Source organism: Ranitomeya variabilis, chromosome 3 (genome assembly GCF_051348905.1).
Source record: "Ranitomeya variabilis isolate aRanVar5 chromosome 3, aRanVar5.hap1, whole genome shotgun sequence".
Lineage (NCBI taxonomy): Eukaryota > Metazoa > Chordata > Amphibia > Anura > Dendrobatidae > Ranitomeya > Ranitomeya variabilis.
In genome coordinates, this window is record NC_135234.1 from 115855260 (window position 1) to 115876590 (window position 21331).

Here is a 21331-nt window from a genome sequence, read left to right on the forward strand (position 1 = left end):
CACTGCAGGAACATATGCTGAAACAAAAAAAACATATAAATAGTTTATCCAAAAGCTACAGAAATACTCCAGAATCTGGGATCACAAGCAGCGTCATGGTATGTTATGGCTATGCCGATGTGTCTAATGCTGTGATTTAAGTAATGCTACTTCTCCGTTTAGCCTGGTGTACCCTGTGTGATACTCTGCAGCTTAGCCGGTGTACCTACGTGTGTCATACATGGTGCTGTGCTGTCTGTCTGGTGTATCGTAGCCTTTTAGCACGTGATCCTGTCTATAATGCTTGTGTAGCTAAGCCGTTCATGTTCTATACAATGCTGATGCAGTCCTATAGTCGCACAAGTCAGACACTGCTGCTATTAGTTATAGCTACGCTTATAATAATTTAGACAGTACTAGTTGTCCTGTTATCGAAGTCTAGGCTCCCATACTGAGCGCTTTGGTTGGAAGTTCTGTCCAAAAATGGTTTTCAGAAGGAACCCGATTCATTAAGACTGGCGATGTTCTTGAGAGTTTTAATTGTAGCGCAAGATGCCTTATTCATTAAGAAGCTCACACCACTTAATGAATCGGGTGCATCTTATTAATCAGGAACTGGTCTAAGATTTCTGGTGTAAGGTGCACCATGTCTGGTCAGGAATTAGATGTGTGTGAGTGTGTTGCCATGCCCCCGTCCCATGCTTGCTTCCCTGGCCAGGACTGGTATGGAAACCCCAAAAGTTGCAACATTTTTAACAAATTCACATCACACAAAAATGTTACTACTTTGTAAGGTGAATTGCGCCATTTTTCTGGCGTGAACACTTTGATGAATTGGGGCCTTAATTCTCTTTCTGGCCCTTTTTCCAGCGGTGTCTTTTTGGGTTGACACAGTAGCATGGTCTACTGACGCCGCCCCAACAGAGCAGTACGATGGCTTCATTATAGTGATTACCTCTCTGGGGTTTATCCATCTGGATCCTGTTTTGAGGGATTTGAATGTAACACACAATGCAAGTTCTCAGTGTAGAAAACAGTATGATTCGGAGCTAGTCCTGAGCCTGTGATGTTATTCTATACTAGCTATTAAACCCGTTCTATGTCTGGGTGGCGAGCATTTTTATTGATACATTTATACAGTGTCTTCAATAAACTGGCAACGTAGATCGCGGTGTGCGCACGCGCTGACTCCGGTGATACAACAGTGGTGGCGAACCTTTTAGAGACCGAGTGCCCAAACTGCAACCCCAAAAACGGCCAGCGCGTACGCACTGTTATGTTGATGTTGTAGTAAAATTCTTCAATAAAATGGGGCTGGAGGCAACGCATGTGCATCCCGCGATATCTGGTGCTATTTTGTTGAATAGCACGGTGTATGCACATGCATTGACTCCGGCGCTACACTGCGCAGATGCCGCCCATCTTGGCTTCAGACATGAATGGCACATCGACGATTATATATGATTCTGAGCAGGTCTCCCAAAGCCTCTTCTCCTGTGTGATGCTTAGCTGGTGTACCCAAGTATATCATGCAAAGTACTGAGCAGCAGGACACGTGTATCCTCAACTGTGCTGGTGACCCAGTATATCTGAGCCCATCATGTGTGATACTCGCTGATGCGTCTGGGTATCCAATCATGTAATTTGATATTCGTGCTTCTGTGCAAAAAAGCCGCTGTATATAGTACTGTCACATGGTATACTGTGTCGCAGGACAAGCTGGGATCTTCTGGGTCTACTGCCTGGCATTGGCTTTACCCAGTAGATCAACAATGTGCTTACCATTCGTGTGGACAGATGACTAGCAGCTTTTTTTTATTATTTTTTTCATTTCTCAATTCATAAAAAAAAAATTCTAGGTTCGAAAATAACTTTTGACTCCCAAAACTACCTCAGTTTAATGGACTGCAGATTGGTATTCCTCCAGAAGGACAATTATTTGTCTGTCCTGTAAGTCGGTGTCTTAAAACATGACTAAGGGTCTATAGCTAAACCAGAGTTTCATTGTGAAGTCCTGTTCCAGAGCTCTTGGGTGGGTTGGAGGTTGAGTGTGGATCAATGAAGTCTGCTTTAACTTTTCCAAACGATTGACCTCCAGAAGTGAAGGAGAAACGTATAGATAATTCTACATATCTGACTCCAGGTCTTCACTGCCTAACAAACCATTTTTCCTTTTGAACAAATATGGCTGAGTTCACACTCACATTTCTCTTCTGAGGGTTTTTTTTTTTTGTAGAAATTAATTGCATTAGCATTGCAAACTACTTTTCCAGCACTGTCGGTTATGGGATGGTGGCCTTGTTAGGTGTCTTGATATAATGAGCATTTTGAAGGCGGTTTTGATATGACCAAACTTTAAACATTCTTGTTCGGTAGGTTCTACACCCAGTTTGTCACGTCCGGGCTCTTCAGCTCTGGACAGCGGTATACATTCCTGCATCTTCACCTTGTATGCCTATTGATGATGGAATGGAGCTCTACCTTTCTCCAGCTTCTCAAGGACAAGACTTTAATTCTCGCTCTCTAGATAGGTATAAACTATTACGATTTTACTACCTCCATATGCTTTCGAATAAAAAAAAAATAATTCTTTAAATTGTGATTTACGCCTGCTGTGTGACACTCGTGCTGCCCAGTAAATTAGAGAGGGCATATAGAAGATTACAAAAATCTTGTAATCGTAGAATTAATTTTTACTTCATAAGAACTGTATGCTCAAAACTGTAAGATTTATTTTTGATTTTGATTTATTTTTTATTTTTTTTTATTTGTGTTTTTATTTATTTTGTTTCACTGGTATTTTTTTTTTTATTCATCCAATGCAACAAACTTTTAAGTACATAAGCTTCAGTCTGGTCATACACATGGCACCACTGCAGCTAAAGGGAATATTTTACAAAAATCTTTATTCTTTTGCTCCGATGTACTGCCCAGCAGTCCTGTATGGCTGGGACAAGCCTCCCCTCTAGGCCCATGTGCAGCTGAACCGGAAGCAGAGATGTCCGCCACTGTGTAAATCCCCCTCTGCTCTCCGGCTCTTTAGTGTTTTGCATGCCTGTAGCCAACCACTGGTCTCGCTGGCATACAGCATGAGACCCCTTGATTCCAGGGCTTGGTTGTTGTGGTCACTTTTGTAGTCTGGGATGTCATCGTGGTTTTGGGAAGCACTGGTTTTGCCCCTTTTGGGCCTTTTCTTAAGCTTTGGTTTATGAAACACACAGAATTTTTCTATATCTCCCCCCCAAAAAAATATCATTTTTTTTTAAATTTTATTTATTTTTTCTCAATAGGTTACCCAAAACGCGCTCGATGGACAATCTTATCACTGCTTGTGATAATGGGGGAATGCTGACACGCACGTCTAGTGACCCGAACTTAAATAATCATCAAGTTAGCTTGGACCCGCGATGCGGCAATGATGAGGGTAGTGATACAGAATGTCAGGGTCCTCTGCAGCAAGTGGCAGACCTCAAGACCAAGCAAGAAGAGGCAGCTGATGATGACAATTTTGACGAAGGTGACAAAGGAAATCTGCCAGAAGTCACTGAAGCCCATAACAATAATGTGACGCGTCATGGTAATTCTCCAGTTACTGACTCTCCAGACTTGAAATATGATAGTGAAAAACCCAATCTGGAAAATGGCATAGATATCCAAGAGCAGACTATTACGATATCCATCTCTGACCAGGATCAGCAGGAGGGTCCTACCTTGACAAAACCTCCTTGTCCAAACTTAGCGGGTGACCTGTATGTGAATACCTCATATAGAGACTTGACTAAATCTATCAAGATGGTAAAGGAAGCCTGTAGGACTGATAGGAGAGCCGTCCCACAATTACCGAGAAATGAGATTTCTTTTCTTGCGTCTAACTGGGAAAGCTTACAAGGAATGATGAAATCTGTACCTGTTGGAGAGAGTGGACTCCGCCGTCATTTGTCATACGAGTACTCTACAAGAAGCCTTCATAGCAAGCATGGAAGACATCCGGCTGGATCTAGAGACGCAGCAAAGATCCCATACAACTTCCCTGCCTCAATGCACTGTTCTGGCCCCTCAATAAGAAGCTTTAGGGGGTCCATAGCGTCTCATACCAGGCCTCGATTCTTTCCTTTGGTGTGTCCTTCTCCTGCACCTCTTCTCTACCAAGACGATGATGGTTTACCAATTCCCAGTGATGTAGTGCAGCAGCGCCTGAGACAGATGGAAGCCAGCTATAAGCAGGAGGTTGAGCTGCTGCGGAGGCAGGTGTGGGAATTGCAGCTCCAGCTGGAAATACGACAGTATTGTGCTCCACCTCCGGAACCTGAGGCCGATTATGAAGATGACTTTGTGAGTACTTTTGGTGTAGATATGCGAAGTTCACACTTGGAGTTGTGAAAGATGTTACCCCTTACATTGTAGCTGTATTGTAGGACCATAGTGGGGATTCTGCAATTTAGAAAATCTACAGCTAGAGAGTTTGTGTTTGGGGGGGGGGGGGGGGGTGTAAAAAAGTGTTCTGTAAATTGTTGATTTCTCCAGTACGTTCTACACATCCAGTTGTCAACACCCGGTGTTTTTTGCTTTCTACGTCTTGCCTTTATTTGTGCAGAATTTAGCTTAATGGAAGGCTCATATTTCCCATCTCTCGAGCACAATCCACATATATAAAAAATGTATCTGCAAATAACGTAATCGTTGAATGAGGGGAGGGTGGGATGTGGAGAAGAGAAGGGATGTCTGGAGAAAATGTTATGACATAAGTACGTAAATGATTTGCTTTCCTACATTTCCCCAACTTTGTTATATCACATGATATATCCTTTAACTATAAACTTTTTGGTAACAGACTTGCGTAAAAGAATCAGACAGCAGCGATATGGATGACCTGTATTCTGATAAAAGTGAAGATCGTCTATCTGAGGCCAGTTGGGAACCAGTAGATAAGAAAGATACTGAGGTAACTGTTCTGTGTTATTACTGATGTGCACACGATTCAGTTTAGTATGAAAACTAATACACCCATACACATTAGTTTAAAAGGGTATTTCCATCTCCATGATCCTATCCCAATATATACCGTATTTTTCGGACTATAGGACGCACCGGACTATAAGGCGCACCCAGGTTTTAGAGGTGGAAAATAGGGAAAAAAATATTTGAAAAAAAATGTGGTAAAATATTTAATAACATAAATAACATACTATTATATGTGGTGTTATATATAATAGTATGTTATTATGTTGGAAGCTGCCGGACCAGTGTGGTGTCTGTGAAGTACTATATGAAGACACTGGAGGGTGAGTATAAGAATGGGGGCACAGGACTTATAGTGAAAGCACCACTCCAGCACTGCAAAATAACACTGGAGTGCTGCTTTAAAATCCCATGGGAGAACTAGAACTCCCAGCATGTCCTGCAGATCCTATGACATGCTGGGAGTTATAGTTCACCAAAGCAGTGGCAAAGTGCTTTATTGTGTATTGTAAAGACTAACCTCTTAATTGTGGGAGCCAGCCTGTGGTGAGGTAAAAGCATCCCATGACTGCACACACAGAGCCCTCCCTCTTGTTGCCTTTCCACAGCGCACGCGCAGGGCATAAGAGGAAGCTGCAGATTCTAGGTGGGAGTCTGAAGGACCTATGATGATGTCAGAAGAGGGAGGGCTCAGAGCTGCCATGTGATGCTCCAGCCCGCCCACTTCTGACATCACACAGGTCCTCCTTGTGCACCACAGACAGCTCAGCGTCCAGCACAGGCAGGTATGCAGCGATCTCCTGGCCCCTGCTGCTGCTGCCTCCTCCCCCGGACATACAGATTCTCCCCAGAATCAGTGCTGGGGAAACTGTGTGTTGCTGCTTAAGTGCAGCATTTATTTGCTGCTCCCCGCTCAGCTGATCGGTGGGCGGGGAGCCGCTAATGAATATTCACTGCACTTAATCAGCGGGGCCATGTGGTTTCCCCAGCAGCTGATTCCGGCAGCGGGGACATCCTGAAGTGGGATATCACTGCGATCCCACTCCCTGCTGCCCCCCTCCCCACATGCTATATCCGTACTATAAGACGCACCCACACTTTCCTCCCAAATTTGGAGGAAAAAAAGTGCGTCTTATAGTCGGAAAAATACGGTAGTGGGTGCAATAATAATAATGGCAAATACTTCCTATTAGAAATGTAGTATAGTTGGCCTGATTCAATGGCGCTTACCCCATATACAAGTCATTGCAGTAGCTTGGGTATTCATGGTTACGACCACGAACGACTGTCTTTGAGTGGTTGTAACCATGGATACCTAAGCTAATGCAATGCCCTGCACGTGGGGATAAGTGACATAGCGAATCGGAAGAACTATACTACTTTTCTAATTGGAAGTATTTGCTAATGTTATTAAATGTACTACATATTATGATAGAAGCTAAAGGGAAGTGTCAGTGTCAAGAGAGAGAGAGAAAAACTCATGTTAAGCAGGAGGGGAAATCTGAAAGCACAAAAACTAAAAATTGCCAGTGAGGAAGAGGGTAAAGCCAGCTAATCTGGCGAGTCACCTGATGTGTGTGGGTGGGGGGTCTCCTCACTCTTTGGAGAGCTACATCGGTCATTTTGAATTTAAACATTTCCTCCTTTGGTTCTCTGTGGAGGAAAGTTGGTGCTTTTTCCCCTTTCTCCATTACAAATGCATGAAAGCTCAGCCGAGACGAGCGTTTGTGTATGGAAAAGAGAGCAGTCAACTGAACCCTTTTTCGGCCAACAGCGCATGTGTAAGGATACCTGTCAGTTGAAGTAACTTAACAATCTGGGTGTGTTTTCTTTTCACTAAAAGGTCACAAGGTGGGTCCCTGATCACATGGCTTCACATTGTTTCAACTGTGACACCGAATTCTGGTTGGCCAAACGGAGACATCACTGCAGGTAAATTGTTGTGCCTACAAGGTATCATAGAGCTAAGTGCATCGCCTTGTGCACCCAGGACCGTGGCTCTTGTCAGAGCTCTCTGGCCGTAGATGGGAGCTGTGTGAACTACTGTACCCTCTCGACTTAGGATTACCCAGGCTGGATATATGTCACATGTGCGTCTTTCGCTGTACAGAGCGCATCGCACCAAGCCAGCAAATACCACGCTGTGTCGGGAAACTCGTACTGCTCCTGTCTACGGCCAAAGAACACTGACCTGAAGAATGGACCTGGGTTGTGCCAAAGCGATCAGCTCATCTCTAATCCCTACTTAATCTGCTCTGAATGCCAAACTCTGATAGGAGATACTTAGATGAACAAATTGACCGAAGATATATTACTATCTCCCAAAGCACATTTATCCATTGCAGTGTACAGAAGTCTGATCTTTACAGAACACCATTTTATCAATTATTCTTGATAAAGGAAAAAAAGAAAGAAAAAAAACATATTTTATTGAATCTCTGTATGCGACAAGTGGATTCAGACTGATCTCTGCCTGAGATTTAGAATCACCTGACCTCAGAAAAGAAAGGACTATAAGGCTCTGATCTCCCCTCTGGAGCCATTTGTAATCCCTAGCATTATTTACAGCAATGTGTCATCTTTAGTCCTTAAAGGGGTTATTCAGGACTTTTTTTTTTTTTTTTTAATGCGTGCTCAAGAACTAACAGGCTTGTATTTGCTACCTGCGTGTTCTGCTGAGTGCTGGCTCAGAACAGTCGCAGACCGCTCCTGCCGGCGATTCTGCTACACTCGTCACGTCGACAGAGGATCTGATTCTCTTTCGCTCTGCTCTTTTGACGGGACGGGGCTGACTATGTCATGCTGACTTACCGCTGGCTCTATGCTGCCTAACTGCGGGAAGCCGGCTGACAATCAGCATGATGTTGGCCGTCACAGCCTCGATGACTGAGCAGCCCAGAAGAGTAAGAGCTGCTCTGTTAACGTGAAGCAGCAGAATCGCAAGTAGAAGCCGTCAATGACAGCTCTAACCTAGTGCCAAGTAGAACAGGCAGGATCTTAGTAGCTACGTGACTGGTAGTTCTTGGCCCATGGAAAAAAAAAAGAATAAAGAAGTCTCATAAATCTCCTTTAAGTACCGCTCATAGTTTTAGGCTAGGTCCACCTTCTATGCTGCAAAAAAAAACACAAAGTGCTGAGCAGTGGCGTGGATTGCAGATGATGGTAGGTAAGCGTGCTGTCATCTACTAAACCACGCCATTGTGACTTTTGCCTGCACTGCGGCAATCTTCTCCCGTAGAGACCAGGCCGTTGCAAATGATATGTATACCATGCGTTTGGGTGTTGCCATTAAATTGCCCCCTAACGAGGACTTTGCTCATTCTGTCCCAATCTGTACAGCAAAACAAATTATGTGCCTCAGTGGTAAATTGTAATAGTTCAGGATTTTTCTATGGATTTTTGCATCAAAAATAAATATAATGCTCATTATTAAATTTTAATTGTGCATTTATATTATGTCCAAGTTTTTTTTCCACACTGTAGACAAGTCATTTTTTCTGATTTCTCTAGGAACTGCGGGAATGTGTTTTGCGCTGGCTGCTGTCACTTGAAGCTTCCAATTCCTGACCAACAACTCTACGATCCAGTTTTAGTTTGCAATACTTGTTACGACCACATCCAAGTCAGTCGGGCTAGGGAACTTATGTCCCAGCAGCTAAAGAAACCGCTCACTGCAGCATCAAGCTGAGTGTCTGGCTTTAAGATCCTTCGTTAGTTCCTTGCAGCCAAGATGAAGATTTAAGAGAACGGTGTGACTACTAATATGTCAGCATGCCGGTGAACACCTCCTTCGGTTGTAAGCAACACACCGGCCTACCTTAGCATTACACTTCTGCACCAGAACAGGGTTGTTTCCCATGTAAAGTGTAGGATTTGTGATGGGCTTTTCGGGTTCTCAGTTAGAAGATTCTGGTATCCGAATACTCTTGGCATGGTTCTGGGGAAACTCCTTTTGTTGAGGAATTCTTTTAGGAATGTGGATAGACAATCTGGCTGCGAAGAGCTCAGAGGTATAAAAAAAAAAAAAAGTGACAAGAATTCAAGCTGCATTTTTCTGTATATTTTTTATTTTGTACTTTTTTTTTATTATTTTAAGGTCTATGTGTGCCGTATTGTTGTCCAGTGGAGATTTGCCCCTGCTGCCTTTAAATCTGGCGTAAACTAAAACAAACCTGGTTAGAATGATCTGGATCATTTTATGCAGGGTTTACATGTAAATACTAGGTTCCGAGTGCTAAAAAACTGTGAATATTAACCCTTTTCTTGGTGGAGGAGTTTGCTGCAAATGGTAGTTTGCCTCTTGCTGCTAAGGGTTTAATTGGAGTTTCTCCACTTTGTATGTATCAGCTTGATGGCACTTATATCCTATACTTGTTCTTTCATCTGTGTCTGTAGACCTTTACTTTTGTCTTTCATGTCTTTGTCTAGAGTTAACTCTACCTTTTGTTAGACTCCTTAAAAACTTGATTCCTCAGTGGTTGAAGCTTCTCCTTTTAAGTCTTGGCTGTTCTCTGGTTTTCCGTTCGAGGGGCTTCACGTTAAATGCTGCTATTTGAATTTTTGTGCACTTAACCAATGTAACCCAGACAAGGGATGAAATGATACCAAAAGGCTTTGTGATGCCAGAAATGGATATTATTGATTTTTTTCTTTTTGTTCTACTATTAATCTGTGAAGTGCCACTTTGTTACATAAATCAGCCATGAGGTGTCCTGTTGCTTCAGCGTTGTCGTGTAGATACTTGGTTCTTGCGAGCTTTTGGGATTTTTTTTTTTTCCACCAGCAGTCGTAAAAAGCTATGGCCACGTTTGATGTTGTGGACTTGATCAAGGTGTGAAACCATTCTCCACTTTTGAAAAAGCCAGACAAAGATGTAGCAGAAAGATTTGCTGGCTTTGGAGTCCTTTTTTTTTTTTTTTTTAATGAAAGTAGTTTAGATATGAACAACGCACTATGCCGTCTTTTGGTGACACCAGTCATGAGGTCGTTCCAGAAGCAACTTGTACAATAATTCTATGCAGCGCCTATTTTACCAATCTGCTTTACAACCTTGGTACACTATGGTTCAGTGTAGTAGAAAACTTGTTAGACAATATTGTCTCACCCGACTTGCATGTCTGCTTCCTGGGAGGAGAGAGATGAATGTTGGTGCGATCACATAGTGAAAGAGGTATTCCGTTTTTATAGGCAACTGGTCACATTTAACATGCAGTCCTCTGTGGATCACAGGTTTTCGGGGAAACGAGAAAATTGTCATATTGACTACAGATAAAGCGCAATCTCTGTATTCACAAGTAAGGCTGCCTTCACATTTTCCATCTGGAAACCCCGGTCCATGCAAGATGGTGGCGAATTTCTCAACCCGAACTCAACAGCCTCATATCAAACGTTTTGAGTTAGGAGACTCCTTGCCACTCTGTACATGGCCTTTTGAATGTAGCCTAAGGAAGTTAGTCACTGATGAGACCACCCACTGGACTCCAAAGCCCAAAATGAGTTAGAATAAAATTGGGAAAAAAAAAAACTGTTGAGTTCTACCTTTTTCCCACAAAACAATATGTCAATGTATTCTCCTTCTTCTCCACAACCTACTATTCCTAAATCGGACAGGATGTTTTTCAACGTGACAAGCTTCCTTCGAGAACCTGACGGCTGATACATGCTGCCCATTCAATGGCCAACATGAATCAGACACTGACTGCATGGTCTCTACCTGATATGTTTGACTCTGAAACACTGCGGTCTTGTAGACTTATTGGACAGGCCGGTCCCTGGTGGCTTCTCTCCACCCAATGCCCCCGATTGAGAGGTCCTGCCTACTTGAGTGTATAGGCAGAGACTTGTCAATCCAGGTCAGCGATGGGGCATCCAGAGACCCGCCTGTCTGACTAGTTTATAGCACGGCTCAGTCCTTGGCGGTTATATAAGTATATAATGCCGCTGCATTTCAGGGTCAAGCATACCTGCTTTGATAATACAGCCGGTGGCAGATACATGCTGCACACAGATTGGGCACCATGGATCAGCTGTGAGGTTCCCTTTAACCTGGATTTAATCCACTTAGATCCATGTAACCTTACTATGAATAGTTACGTAGGTTTTACATTCTTATTTCAGATTAGAAATTGTGTAGTTTTATCATACATGCAGTAAAGTGTAGGCATGTAGCACAGCTGGCTTCCTCATGAGGGGCACGGTGTAATTTCGGAACCATTCCTAACACATGAAGTCACAAGCTTGACACCGCTTACTAATATTATTCACTGTAAATGGCAGTCAGTAGATTAGAGGATCAGTTTGTTAGGAACGCTCACAAACCACCATCATTCGGAGGCTTCACTGCCCCAGCGCCTTTCACGCTGCACTCTGCTGTGTGTATACAAGGTTTTCTGGACCGAAAGTTAAACTGATGCCACTAAGTGGTATCAGTCACTCATAGGCTCCCATATGTAAAAGCGTATAACGCTTAGTATACTTTTTTTATTATTGATGTCTCAATATATAATAGTGCAGTCTGCACTATTCATACAGCAAAGAAAATATACTTCGATCTATCAAACACATAGTGGCCAGTGATTAGGACCTAAGGATTTGTTTAAGGCATCCACAGGAACTTTACCAGAACACTAAGGCAAATGCAGACCGTGACAAATGAGTTTCTTTGAACTTTTTATTTAAAAAAAAAAAAAAAAGTAAATAAAATTGCCCCCTTTTTGTTAGCCATTAGTAGTGTATATAGTGCTTGCATAGTACACTGATTGCTGTCTTCTTCCTCTCCTTTCCCCTTATGCACCATATGACAATGGCTTTCTCTTGACCCGTCACACAATGGATCATTAATTTGTTTCTTAATGTAAGTCTGAGAGTCTTGTTCTGAGTCACAGATAAGGCCGGGATCACACATGCGAGAAATACGGCCGATCTCGCATGTTAATACCCGGCATTGCTGCAGTCACTCAGGAGCGGAGCGTGCTGCTGCATGTATTGCTATGTGGCCACACGCTCCGCTCCTGAATGACGGCGGCAATGCCGGGTATTAACATGCGAGATCGGCCATATTTCTCGCATGTGTGATCCCGGCCTTACATGGAGAAATTGCCTTCTGGTCCACACAGAAGACACTAGTCACAACTGCAATCGCATGGTGCCAGAGCGATGTAGGAGAAGGCAGAACACTGCAATTGACAAGTTCTTAGCGGCACTGTACAAATAATACTGATGGCTTAATGGAGGAGATAATTAAAAAAAAAAAAAAAAAAAAAATAGAGATTCTGGAGTGGTGCTTCTAAAGAATCACTGATAATTCTAGGCTCACCTTTCAGGCTTAAGACTTGATTTAATTTCCCAGCCACAAAATCCATTTTCATTTGCAAACAAAATAATGCTAGACGTGATGGAAAAGTTTCCGTTATTGCTGCCTCTTTTCAGAACGTGCCATGTTCCCTTCCCAGGAGGATCTTTTATTGTGATGTGGAAATGTTCATGGAAAAATATTCCATATCTGTGTACTGTGGAAAAAATGCATTATGTATGTCTCCCCTGTCCCACAAAACAGAGCGTTTGGGAAGGGAAGAAGTTCAACCGGAATGCACCAGAATTAGAACAATGTAAACTGATGGGTAATGCAAATAACATGTTAATACTGACTATATCTCTGTAAGATATGTGTTCAACCTGATATGTGCTGTGACAATAAGACACTTCAAATAAAATAATTATACAGGTGATGGGCTTATTCAGATGTTGTGTTCTGTCTAAAAATCTACTGCAAACAATGTTTGGAATTAAAGTCTGGCCGAGTTCTTATCTGCGAAATTAGGTTCGCAAACTGAGAAAGTGATTGGTTCGTTGTGCTCATCTGTATTGCAAATGGGTGCCTTATTTTTATTTTTTTTAATTTAAATTTTATTTAAAATCTCCTATTCTCTAATGTTTTTCTAATTAAAACCAGACACGGGCTATCCTCTCTGCCCAGGTTATGGCCTCCAAGAGAAAAATAATTTGTGTCAGTTACAGCTCCCCTCCTTCTCCTACCTGCACAATCAGTTATTATTGATGATGGAGGTCCGTGGCCTGGTCATGGAGGGTTAAAGTCGCACGATCCACAGCTCTCAGCCCTCCTGGCCCTTCTTTGATACCTCTCACTGCTGTTAATGTCTGTAAAGAAGAAGAGAAACATGCTGCCAGTATATGCTGTCCTCTTTGGCTTCTCCAGCAAGTATTACTTGCTTACTTAGAAGTACGACCTCTTCACTATCAGTGCCAGAAGCCTCCAAGATGGCGTTGGCACCTGAAGAGCAGAATCTCTGCAATCTTCCACTGAGGTGAGTGGCCTCGGGTTCCTACCGTCTTCCTCATCAATCACAGAGAGGGTGTTGCTCCCACAGATGGTGTGAGAGATCCTTGACACTGGAACTCTGGTACCAGAGAGTACATGGCCTACTCGGCATGGGAGGGGGGCTCTCAAAATGGCGCCCCAGCACAGTTGCGCATCATTCAGGAACAGGACAGCCTCCTATTCTCTTAGCCCAGATACCAGTCTCATCCTTCATATCACCAATGTGCAAGGAGTTTGTTCCATCCATTACTTTTAATAGTGTGGGATCTCCTTATTCAGATTTATACCCTCCTTCTCCCTGATGCATAGAAGGGGATCAACATGAATATCCACTACAGCAACAAAGAATATGGAAAGAGTAAAGAACACGTATAAGGGCAATCCCAAGCAGAGAGGACATGGACAATCTATCTCCAGGCTGGGATCTTCCTATATGGCCGGGGTCACACTTGCATGTGTAATGCGAGAATATCGCCCAAGTCTCTCGCATCAATACCCGGCACTTGGGACCGGAGTGTTCAGCTGCATAGAAATACATGTAGCCGCACGCTCCGGTCCCGAGTGCCGGCGGCAGTGCCGGGTATTGAGGCGAGAGACTTGTGCGAGTTTCTCGCATTACACACGCAAGCGTGACCCCGGCCTAAGGCAGAGACTGCTTCCACAAGGGAGAGATACCACAAATAACTGAGAGGGTGTCATCTACACAGACAGACGGCTTCTAATTATTGATGGTGGATTGTTATTGATTCTTGTATTTCATCATCCTAATTCTGTGACATGTTTAATCTTAAATTATTCTGGACAATCATAATGTGACTCTATTTCTCAAACTACAATAAAACGGAGAACTTTCTTGGTCATTTTGATATATATTGTGTGTTCATATTCTAAAAGTAAAATCGCCTATATATTGTAGAGGATGGCCACTTTATCCTCACTATAACAAATGTTCGGGTTATGATTTTGTGTATACTTACTATTATATCCACGCTATACAGCTGTGCAAAACCGAAGATGAAAACAAAGTAAGCAAATACCTTACAGTAAATAAATGATAATTGTGAATAAAAATAACATGGGGTACTTATTTAACATAATTTTGCTTAAAAAAACAAAAACAAAAAAAAACGTAAAAGCCATCCCACCACGTAAAGGTGACACCATTCAGGATGGTCCTAACTTCTAGTATTAAAATCTTATCATATGTCAAGTGACGTTATATGAATAAGGGCTAACCAGGACTGAAATCAAGGAAAACAGACCACACCCTTATTTGTTCAGAATGCTTACAAAAACCTAAAGAGATGACCTGGAATACAAGTTGGTTTGCATGCAACGTGTAGATGCATGTTCACACTGGCCACTAAACAGACAAAACCTTGGAGTGCTGTGCAGCCTGTGAGGAAAGCTGTACTAAAAAGTGCAGAAGAATCGGTCATATAACAGTAATGCTATGTTCACATGTTGTGTTTTTGCTGCTGTTTTCTGTTTGTTTTTTAATACCAAGTTTAAGCTTGTTACAAAAAAGGGTTTGCTGTGTTTTTATTGCTGCGTTTTTGTCGGGGGTGCATGCTGATAAGGTTTACTTCACAAATTCTGATTCAACACAATCAGGTTTTGGCACCAAAAACGCAGCAAAACCTGACACTTGTTTTTTTTTGTTCGTGTTTTTTTTTTTTGCACCACCTATTGCTTTCAGTGGGTGAAAAATGCTGAAGCAAGTGACATTCTGCATTTTGCAAAAAAAAAAAAAGCTCTTATGGCAAAATAGGAGCAAAAATACCACCAAGGTGTGTGCACGAGATGTCTGAAATCTCATTGACTTTACCGATGCTCTGAATCGCAGCTGAGAATTTGCATTAAAAAAAAAACAACAACGTGTGAACATAGTCTAAGGGTACTGTCACACAGTGGCACTTTTGTCGCTACGACGGTATGATCCGTGACGTTCCAGCGATATCCATACGATATCGCTGTGTCTGACACGCAGCAGCGATCAGGGACCCTGCTGAGAATCGTACGTCGTAGCAGATCGTTTGGAACTTTCTTTCGTCGCTGGATCTCCCGCTGTCATCGTTGGATCGGTGTGTGACACCGATCCAACGATGCGTTCGCTTGTAACCAGGGTAAACATCGGGTTACTAAGCGCAGGGCTGCGCTTAGTAACCCGATGTTTACCCTGGTTACCATCGTAAAAGTAAAAAAAAAAAAAAACGTACATACTCACATTCCGGTGTCCGTCAGGTCCCTTGCCGTCTGCTTCCCGCTCTGACTGACTGCCGGCTGGAATGTAAGAGCAGAGCACAGCGGTGACGTCACCGCTGTGATCTGCTTTCACTTTACGGTGGCACTCAGTCAGAGCGGGAAGCAGACGGCAAGGGACCTGACGGACACCGGAATGTGAGTATGTACTGTTTGTTTTTTTTTACTTTTACGATGGTAACCAGGGTAAACATCGGGTTACTAAGCGCGGCCCTGCGCTTAGTAACCCGTTGTTTACCCTGGTTACCCGGGGCCTTCGGCATATTTGGTCGCTGGAGAGCCGTCTGTGTGACAGCTCTCCAGCGACCACACAACGACTTTCCAACGATCACGGCCAGGTCGTATCGCTGGTCGTGATCGTTGGAAAGTTGCAGAGTGTGACAGTACCCTAAGTGTGCACAAAATCATGTCCCCAACACATGATAAAATAAAGATAATTTGGACGACCCATTACCTCATTCTACAGCCATAAATAAACAGGGGTAATACAGTGTCTATAGGAGGCAAATGGTGCAACACTTTTAATAAACACCCAATTGGAAAAATGACTTTTAGCCCCAATTACAAGCTATTAGCTAAGAAAGACAACCCCTTTTAAGTATTCATTTTGCACCTAAAATTTGGAAGCGGTGGTCTGAACTTAATTTAATTTTTAAAAGCCAGTCAATGATCAATAAATGTCATTTACTAATAGGGTTTGTATCAGGACGATATTTTTTTCGCTGTGCTGTAATCCAGATGCAATTCTTTGCAAAAATAGTAAAACATGGATAGCACTCACCGATCCTAAAATGCATACTTTATTTCAACGTTTAAAGCATCATGGCCAGGAGATCAGATGAAGGAGTGTGAGAGCCAGGGCCGGTCGAACACGACCCCCAGAAAGAAGTGGGAAATAATGTGAATTCCCACACCACTTTAAAAAAACAAAACACCATTTTCTTTTCAACTTCCAACTAATGATCTCCTGGTCTGAAGACTGGAGGCTATGGTAGCAGATTGAGGCCATGCAGATTACTCATAGTAGCACCCACAACATGCGCCTTGGGGTTTGGTTGAAAGACTGCTCGAGACACTTGTCTGGTTCCACAACCAAATTAATTTAACAGCCAGCTGTTTGTGTACCTGAATTGAAGACTAGAGGGGACTAGCTACCATACATTATGCCGTCCTACACCATACACCATAATCCCGAAAGTAGGAGCAGTGTGACGTTACTTTGGTGAAGGCAATAGCGCTGCATGGTGGAGGTTCATTGAAGGTTTGTGGCTAAATAGAGTTGGAGATCTGGCCAGACTTAATGGTGTCCTCAGTGCTGAGCAATGAAGGCTCATACTTATCCATTATGCAATACAATCCAGGAGGCATCTGCTTTACTTCAAGCATGAAAATACAGCCATTAACCCCTTCACTCCCAAGTCTGTTTTCACCTTCTTGACCATGCCATTTGTCGCTGACACCCATGACGGCACCACGGAGAGAGGGGATCCGCCCACCAAGGACAGAAAACCTACAGATAAAAAGGCGGTACCACTCTCCCGCATCAGTTGGTTTCCGGTCCTTGATGGGAGACCTACAGCTTACCAACAGGAAGACGTCATTGGATTCCGGGGCCAATTAATCCGACTCAGGCAGCGGGGGTCACCCTGCCTCGGCTGGTGTGGTGACCCGAAGTGCCACCGCTGGGGCTAATGGGCCTCTAGGGTGTGCAGGGGGAGGTGGCATGGAGTTCGCGGCCACCTCCTCGGTTAAGATGCTGCAGCAGCGATAAACATCCAGGGGTGTCCCTCTGTGGTTGTGGGGAGAGTGGCGCTCTCCCTCCTGAAGCGTCAGCCTGCAAGCTGCAAAAGCTGGGGCCTCTGGTGTGCAGCGTGGGAGAAAAAAAAAGCTGCATGCTGCCTCTCCCAGAATCTTCGCCAGAGCTGAGCCCGGGGCTGAAACCCTCCTAGGGGGGTCCCTCAGCTACAGAGACCAGTGAGCGGACGAGGCTCCTGGGTGGAGCGGCTTCCTCCAGCAGCAGAGGCACTCTGCTCCAGCGTCGGCTGGCAAGCCACCGCTACTTCTGTTACCAGGCCAGACTGATCCAGGTGGCGTTGTATCCTGAGGTGCCACTGCTGGGGCAGCGGGCCTTTAGGGTGTGTGGGGAGAGGCGGCAAAGAGGACGCATGGTGGAGAAGGCTGTCGCACTTCAGCTGACGTCAGAGCAGAGCGCCGGGGCATAAGGTCGCCTTGCGTTCCACGGTAGAAAGTGCGGAACGAGACAGGCAACAGGCTGGTTTCCTGGATCTCATGGGGCAGGAGAGGAAATCATTGACAGCAATGCAGCATTTCTGATGGGACGCCGCTTCCCTTCATGATGGGCTCTCGGCATTACCAGCTCCCCCTGTTTTTTTAGCAGGTATGGAACCAGCACAGGTAAGTGCATGGTGGAATGTTCTGTTTATAGTCTCATGCCTTTGTGCCAAAGCTGTGCTAGAGCCTCATGTGCAAGGTATGTTTTCACATACACAGCTAGGCCTTGGACTTCTAGGCTATAATAAGGCCACATGTCCAGGCTACATTTCATGATTTGACGCAAGTTAGTTGCATGTCTTGTCTGGGCAGAGCCTTATGATTGGACTTCAGAGTGACTTTTTGGAAGCATCCCTGCTCATCGCCCTCACGTCTGCACGTAGAGTTAGCGACATACAGGCTCTATCTGCTAACCCTCCTTACACACAGTTCTTGGAGGATAGGGTTGTTCTCAAAATAGACCCAGCATACCTCCCGAAGGTAGCATCCCGGTTTTATAGAACTCAAGAGATATCTCTCCCCTCCTTCTGTCCCAACCCTAAAAACAAGGAGGAAGAATCCTTACACACACTAGATGTCCGGAGATGCCTCATGCATTACATAGAAGCCACTAGAGAGAGTAGGGAGGATGCCTCTCTTTTTGTGTGTTTTCAGGGTCCCCGGAAGGGGAAAAAAGCCTCCAAAGCCACTTTGGCAAGATGGATCACGGATGCCATCAGCCTATCATATTCATCAAGTCCGTCCCGGGAGATGTCAAGGCTCACTCAACGAGAGCAGTAGCAACTTCTTGGGCGGAGAAGGCCGGAGCTTCAATTGACCAGATATGTAGAGCTGCTACCTGGTCCTCACCATCTACATTCTATAGGCACTATAGATGGGACCTTATCTCTTCTTCAGACCTTACCTTCGGTAAAAGGGTTCTGGAAGCGGTGGTCCCTCCCTGAATGTACAATCTATGCAAATATCTCCGTGGTGCCGTCATGGGCGTCAGAGAAAAATATAGTTCTTACCGATAACGGTGTTTCTCTGAGCCCATGCCGGCACCCGTACATTCCCTCCCTTCACTTATGAGTGTGCACACTAACATAGTGCCATATGTTATTTATATGATTAAGTCACACGGTCTCTCAATTAAGTTAAGTAATGTTAAAACTAATACGCTATTCCATAGTCTCCCATCGTTCTCTAGTAAACAACTGATGCGGGAGACTGGTACCGCCTTTTTATCTGTAGGTTTCCTGTCCTTGGTGGGCGGATCCCCTCCGTGGTGCCGTCATGGGCTCAGAGAAACACCGTTATCAGTAAGAACTATATATTTTTTTTAAGTTCTGACCACTGTCACTTTATGCAGTAATAACTCTGGAACACGTCAACATATCCCACTGATTCGGAATTTTATTTTTTTTGGTTAGTGTATTTATAAAGATATATAAAAAAAAGTTTCAATTTTTTTTTTTTTTTTAAATGTCGCAATTTTCAAACTTTGATTATTTATTATTATATGTGGTATAACTAACATTTACCATATGTCAACTTGACCTGAGGATCATTTTTGATACATAATTTTTATTTTTTACTTCCTATTAAAATTATCAGCAATTCTTTTTTCCAACAAGATTTACAAAACCATATTTTTATTTTAGGGATCACAACACATTTCATGTGACTCAGGGGCTTATGCAACAACAAATAAACAAATATGACCCCATTTCAAAAACTGCATCCCTCAAAGTGCTCAAAATCACATTCAATAAGTTTATTAACCCTTTAGGTGCTTCACAGAAATTAAAGCAATATGCACAGAAAAAAATGGAAATTTTAATTTCTCCCACAACATTGTTCCTTTATCCTTACATTTTTAATTTTCAAGAGGGTAACAAGAAACAATGGACTATACAATTTGTTCTGCAGTTTCTCCTGAGTACACAGATATTCCATATGTATTGAAAGCTACTGTTTGGGCACACGGAAGGACTTGGAAAGGAAGGAGCACCTTTAAACTTTTGGAGCGCAAAATTGGTTGGAATATATGACACCATGTCACATTTGCAGTGCCCTTTAGGTGCCTAAACAGTGGAACCCCCCCACAAGTGACTGCATTTTGAAACTAGACCCCTCTAGGAATTTATCTAGAGCTGTGTTGAGCACCTTGAACCCACAGGTGCTTCACAGAATTTTATAATGTTGAGCCATGAAAATAAAAAATTTTTTTCACACAACAATGTTCCTTTAGCCCCAAACTTTTCATTTTCACAAGGGTAGCATGAGAAAATGAAAGTACAATTGTTATGCAAGTTCTCTAGATTACACGGATACCTCATGTGAAAAACTACTGTTAGGAAGCACAAAAGGGAAGGAGCACCATGTGACTTTTGAAGCGCAAGATTGGGTGGAATAGATAGTGGACGCAATGTCCACTGATGTGCTTAAACAGTGGAAACCCCCAACAAGTGACCCCATTTTGAAACTACACCTCAAGGAATTTATCTAGAGGTATAATACGCGTTTTTAATTCTCAGGTGAATCAGAATTGTATGAGAGTCCGAAAAATACGGTTATCAGACACACCCCAAATTTTCAGGCGGAAAATAGGGAAAATTTAATGGGTCAATTGCGGGTCCATCTTGAAGTCCAAATTCAGCTTACCTGCGTGGCGGACGGCGGCGGTGGTGATGAAGCAGGGTCATAGAAGGTGTTTTGAGGTGCCATGCTGTGGGGTGATGTTGTAAGTCCCATTTCAGGCTGGTAGAAGGGGGTGTTCGACAGAGCAAGGGCTCCACTGACATTTTGTGAAAGCCCGGAACCAACGCACTTCCATGCTTTCGATGTGGTGGACTCTGGGAAGAGGCAGATGGAGACAGCGCATGCCAAGATCTTGGTGCTGACATCTCAATCTGCACATGCACTGCTTCTGGCGAACATTTTCCTGGAGTCCATGGAAGTTTGGGCTGTCACAAAATGCCAGCGGAGCCCCCACACCGCCGAATAACCCGTCTGCCGGCCTCGGGCTTGCAGCATCGCCCTGCCGAACACACCCTCATCTCAGACTAAGGCCTCCCATATCATCCAATTCCTGCCACCTCCCCCGGTAAGCTACTTTCGGTCTATGAGAAGCACCCCAAAAAAAAATTAGGGGAAAAAAGTGCATCTTTTATAGTGCGAAAAATACAGTAAATTAAAAAATACAATTTTTTTTTTTCCACTAAAATGTTGCTCTGGCCTCAAATCTTTTCTTTTCCAGATGACTAATGGGAAAATAAACAAAAGGTATAATGTGTTATACAAATTCTTCTGTGCACGCCAATACCCCTTGTGTGGATGAAAACTACTTTTCAGGTACAGTATAAAGCTCTGAAGTTAACAAGCGCCACATTACAGTGCAGATTTTGCTATTATGGTTCACAGGTGCTATGTCACATTGGCAAAGCCCCTGAGGTAGCAGAACACTCCATAAGTAAAAGTTACACCTCTATGCATTCATCCGAGGATGCAGTGATCATA

At 43.6% G+C, this 21331-nt stretch overlaps 1 protein-coding gene across 2 annotated transcripts in view; it reads left to right on the forward strand.

Moving 5' to 3' along the window:
* MTMR4 (myotubularin related protein 4) overlaps positions 1-11638 on the forward strand; it is an 80144-nt gene extending 68506 nt beyond the window's left edge. For both annotated transcript variants that reach the window (XM_077294566.1, XM_077294565.1), the window contains 5 exons: positions 2356-2510; positions 3270-4311; positions 4811-4921; positions 6782-6870; positions 8449-11638. In XM_077294566.1, the coding sequence (XP_077150681.1) occupies positions 2356-2510; positions 3270-4311; positions 4811-4921; positions 6782-6870; positions 8449-8626 (1575 nt within the window). In that variant the 3' untranslated portion in view covers positions 8627-11638. The remainder of the gene's footprint in view (positions 1-2355; positions 2511-3269; positions 4312-4810; positions 4922-6781; positions 6871-8448) is intronic.
* Positions 11639-21331: the final 9693 nt, after the last annotated feature.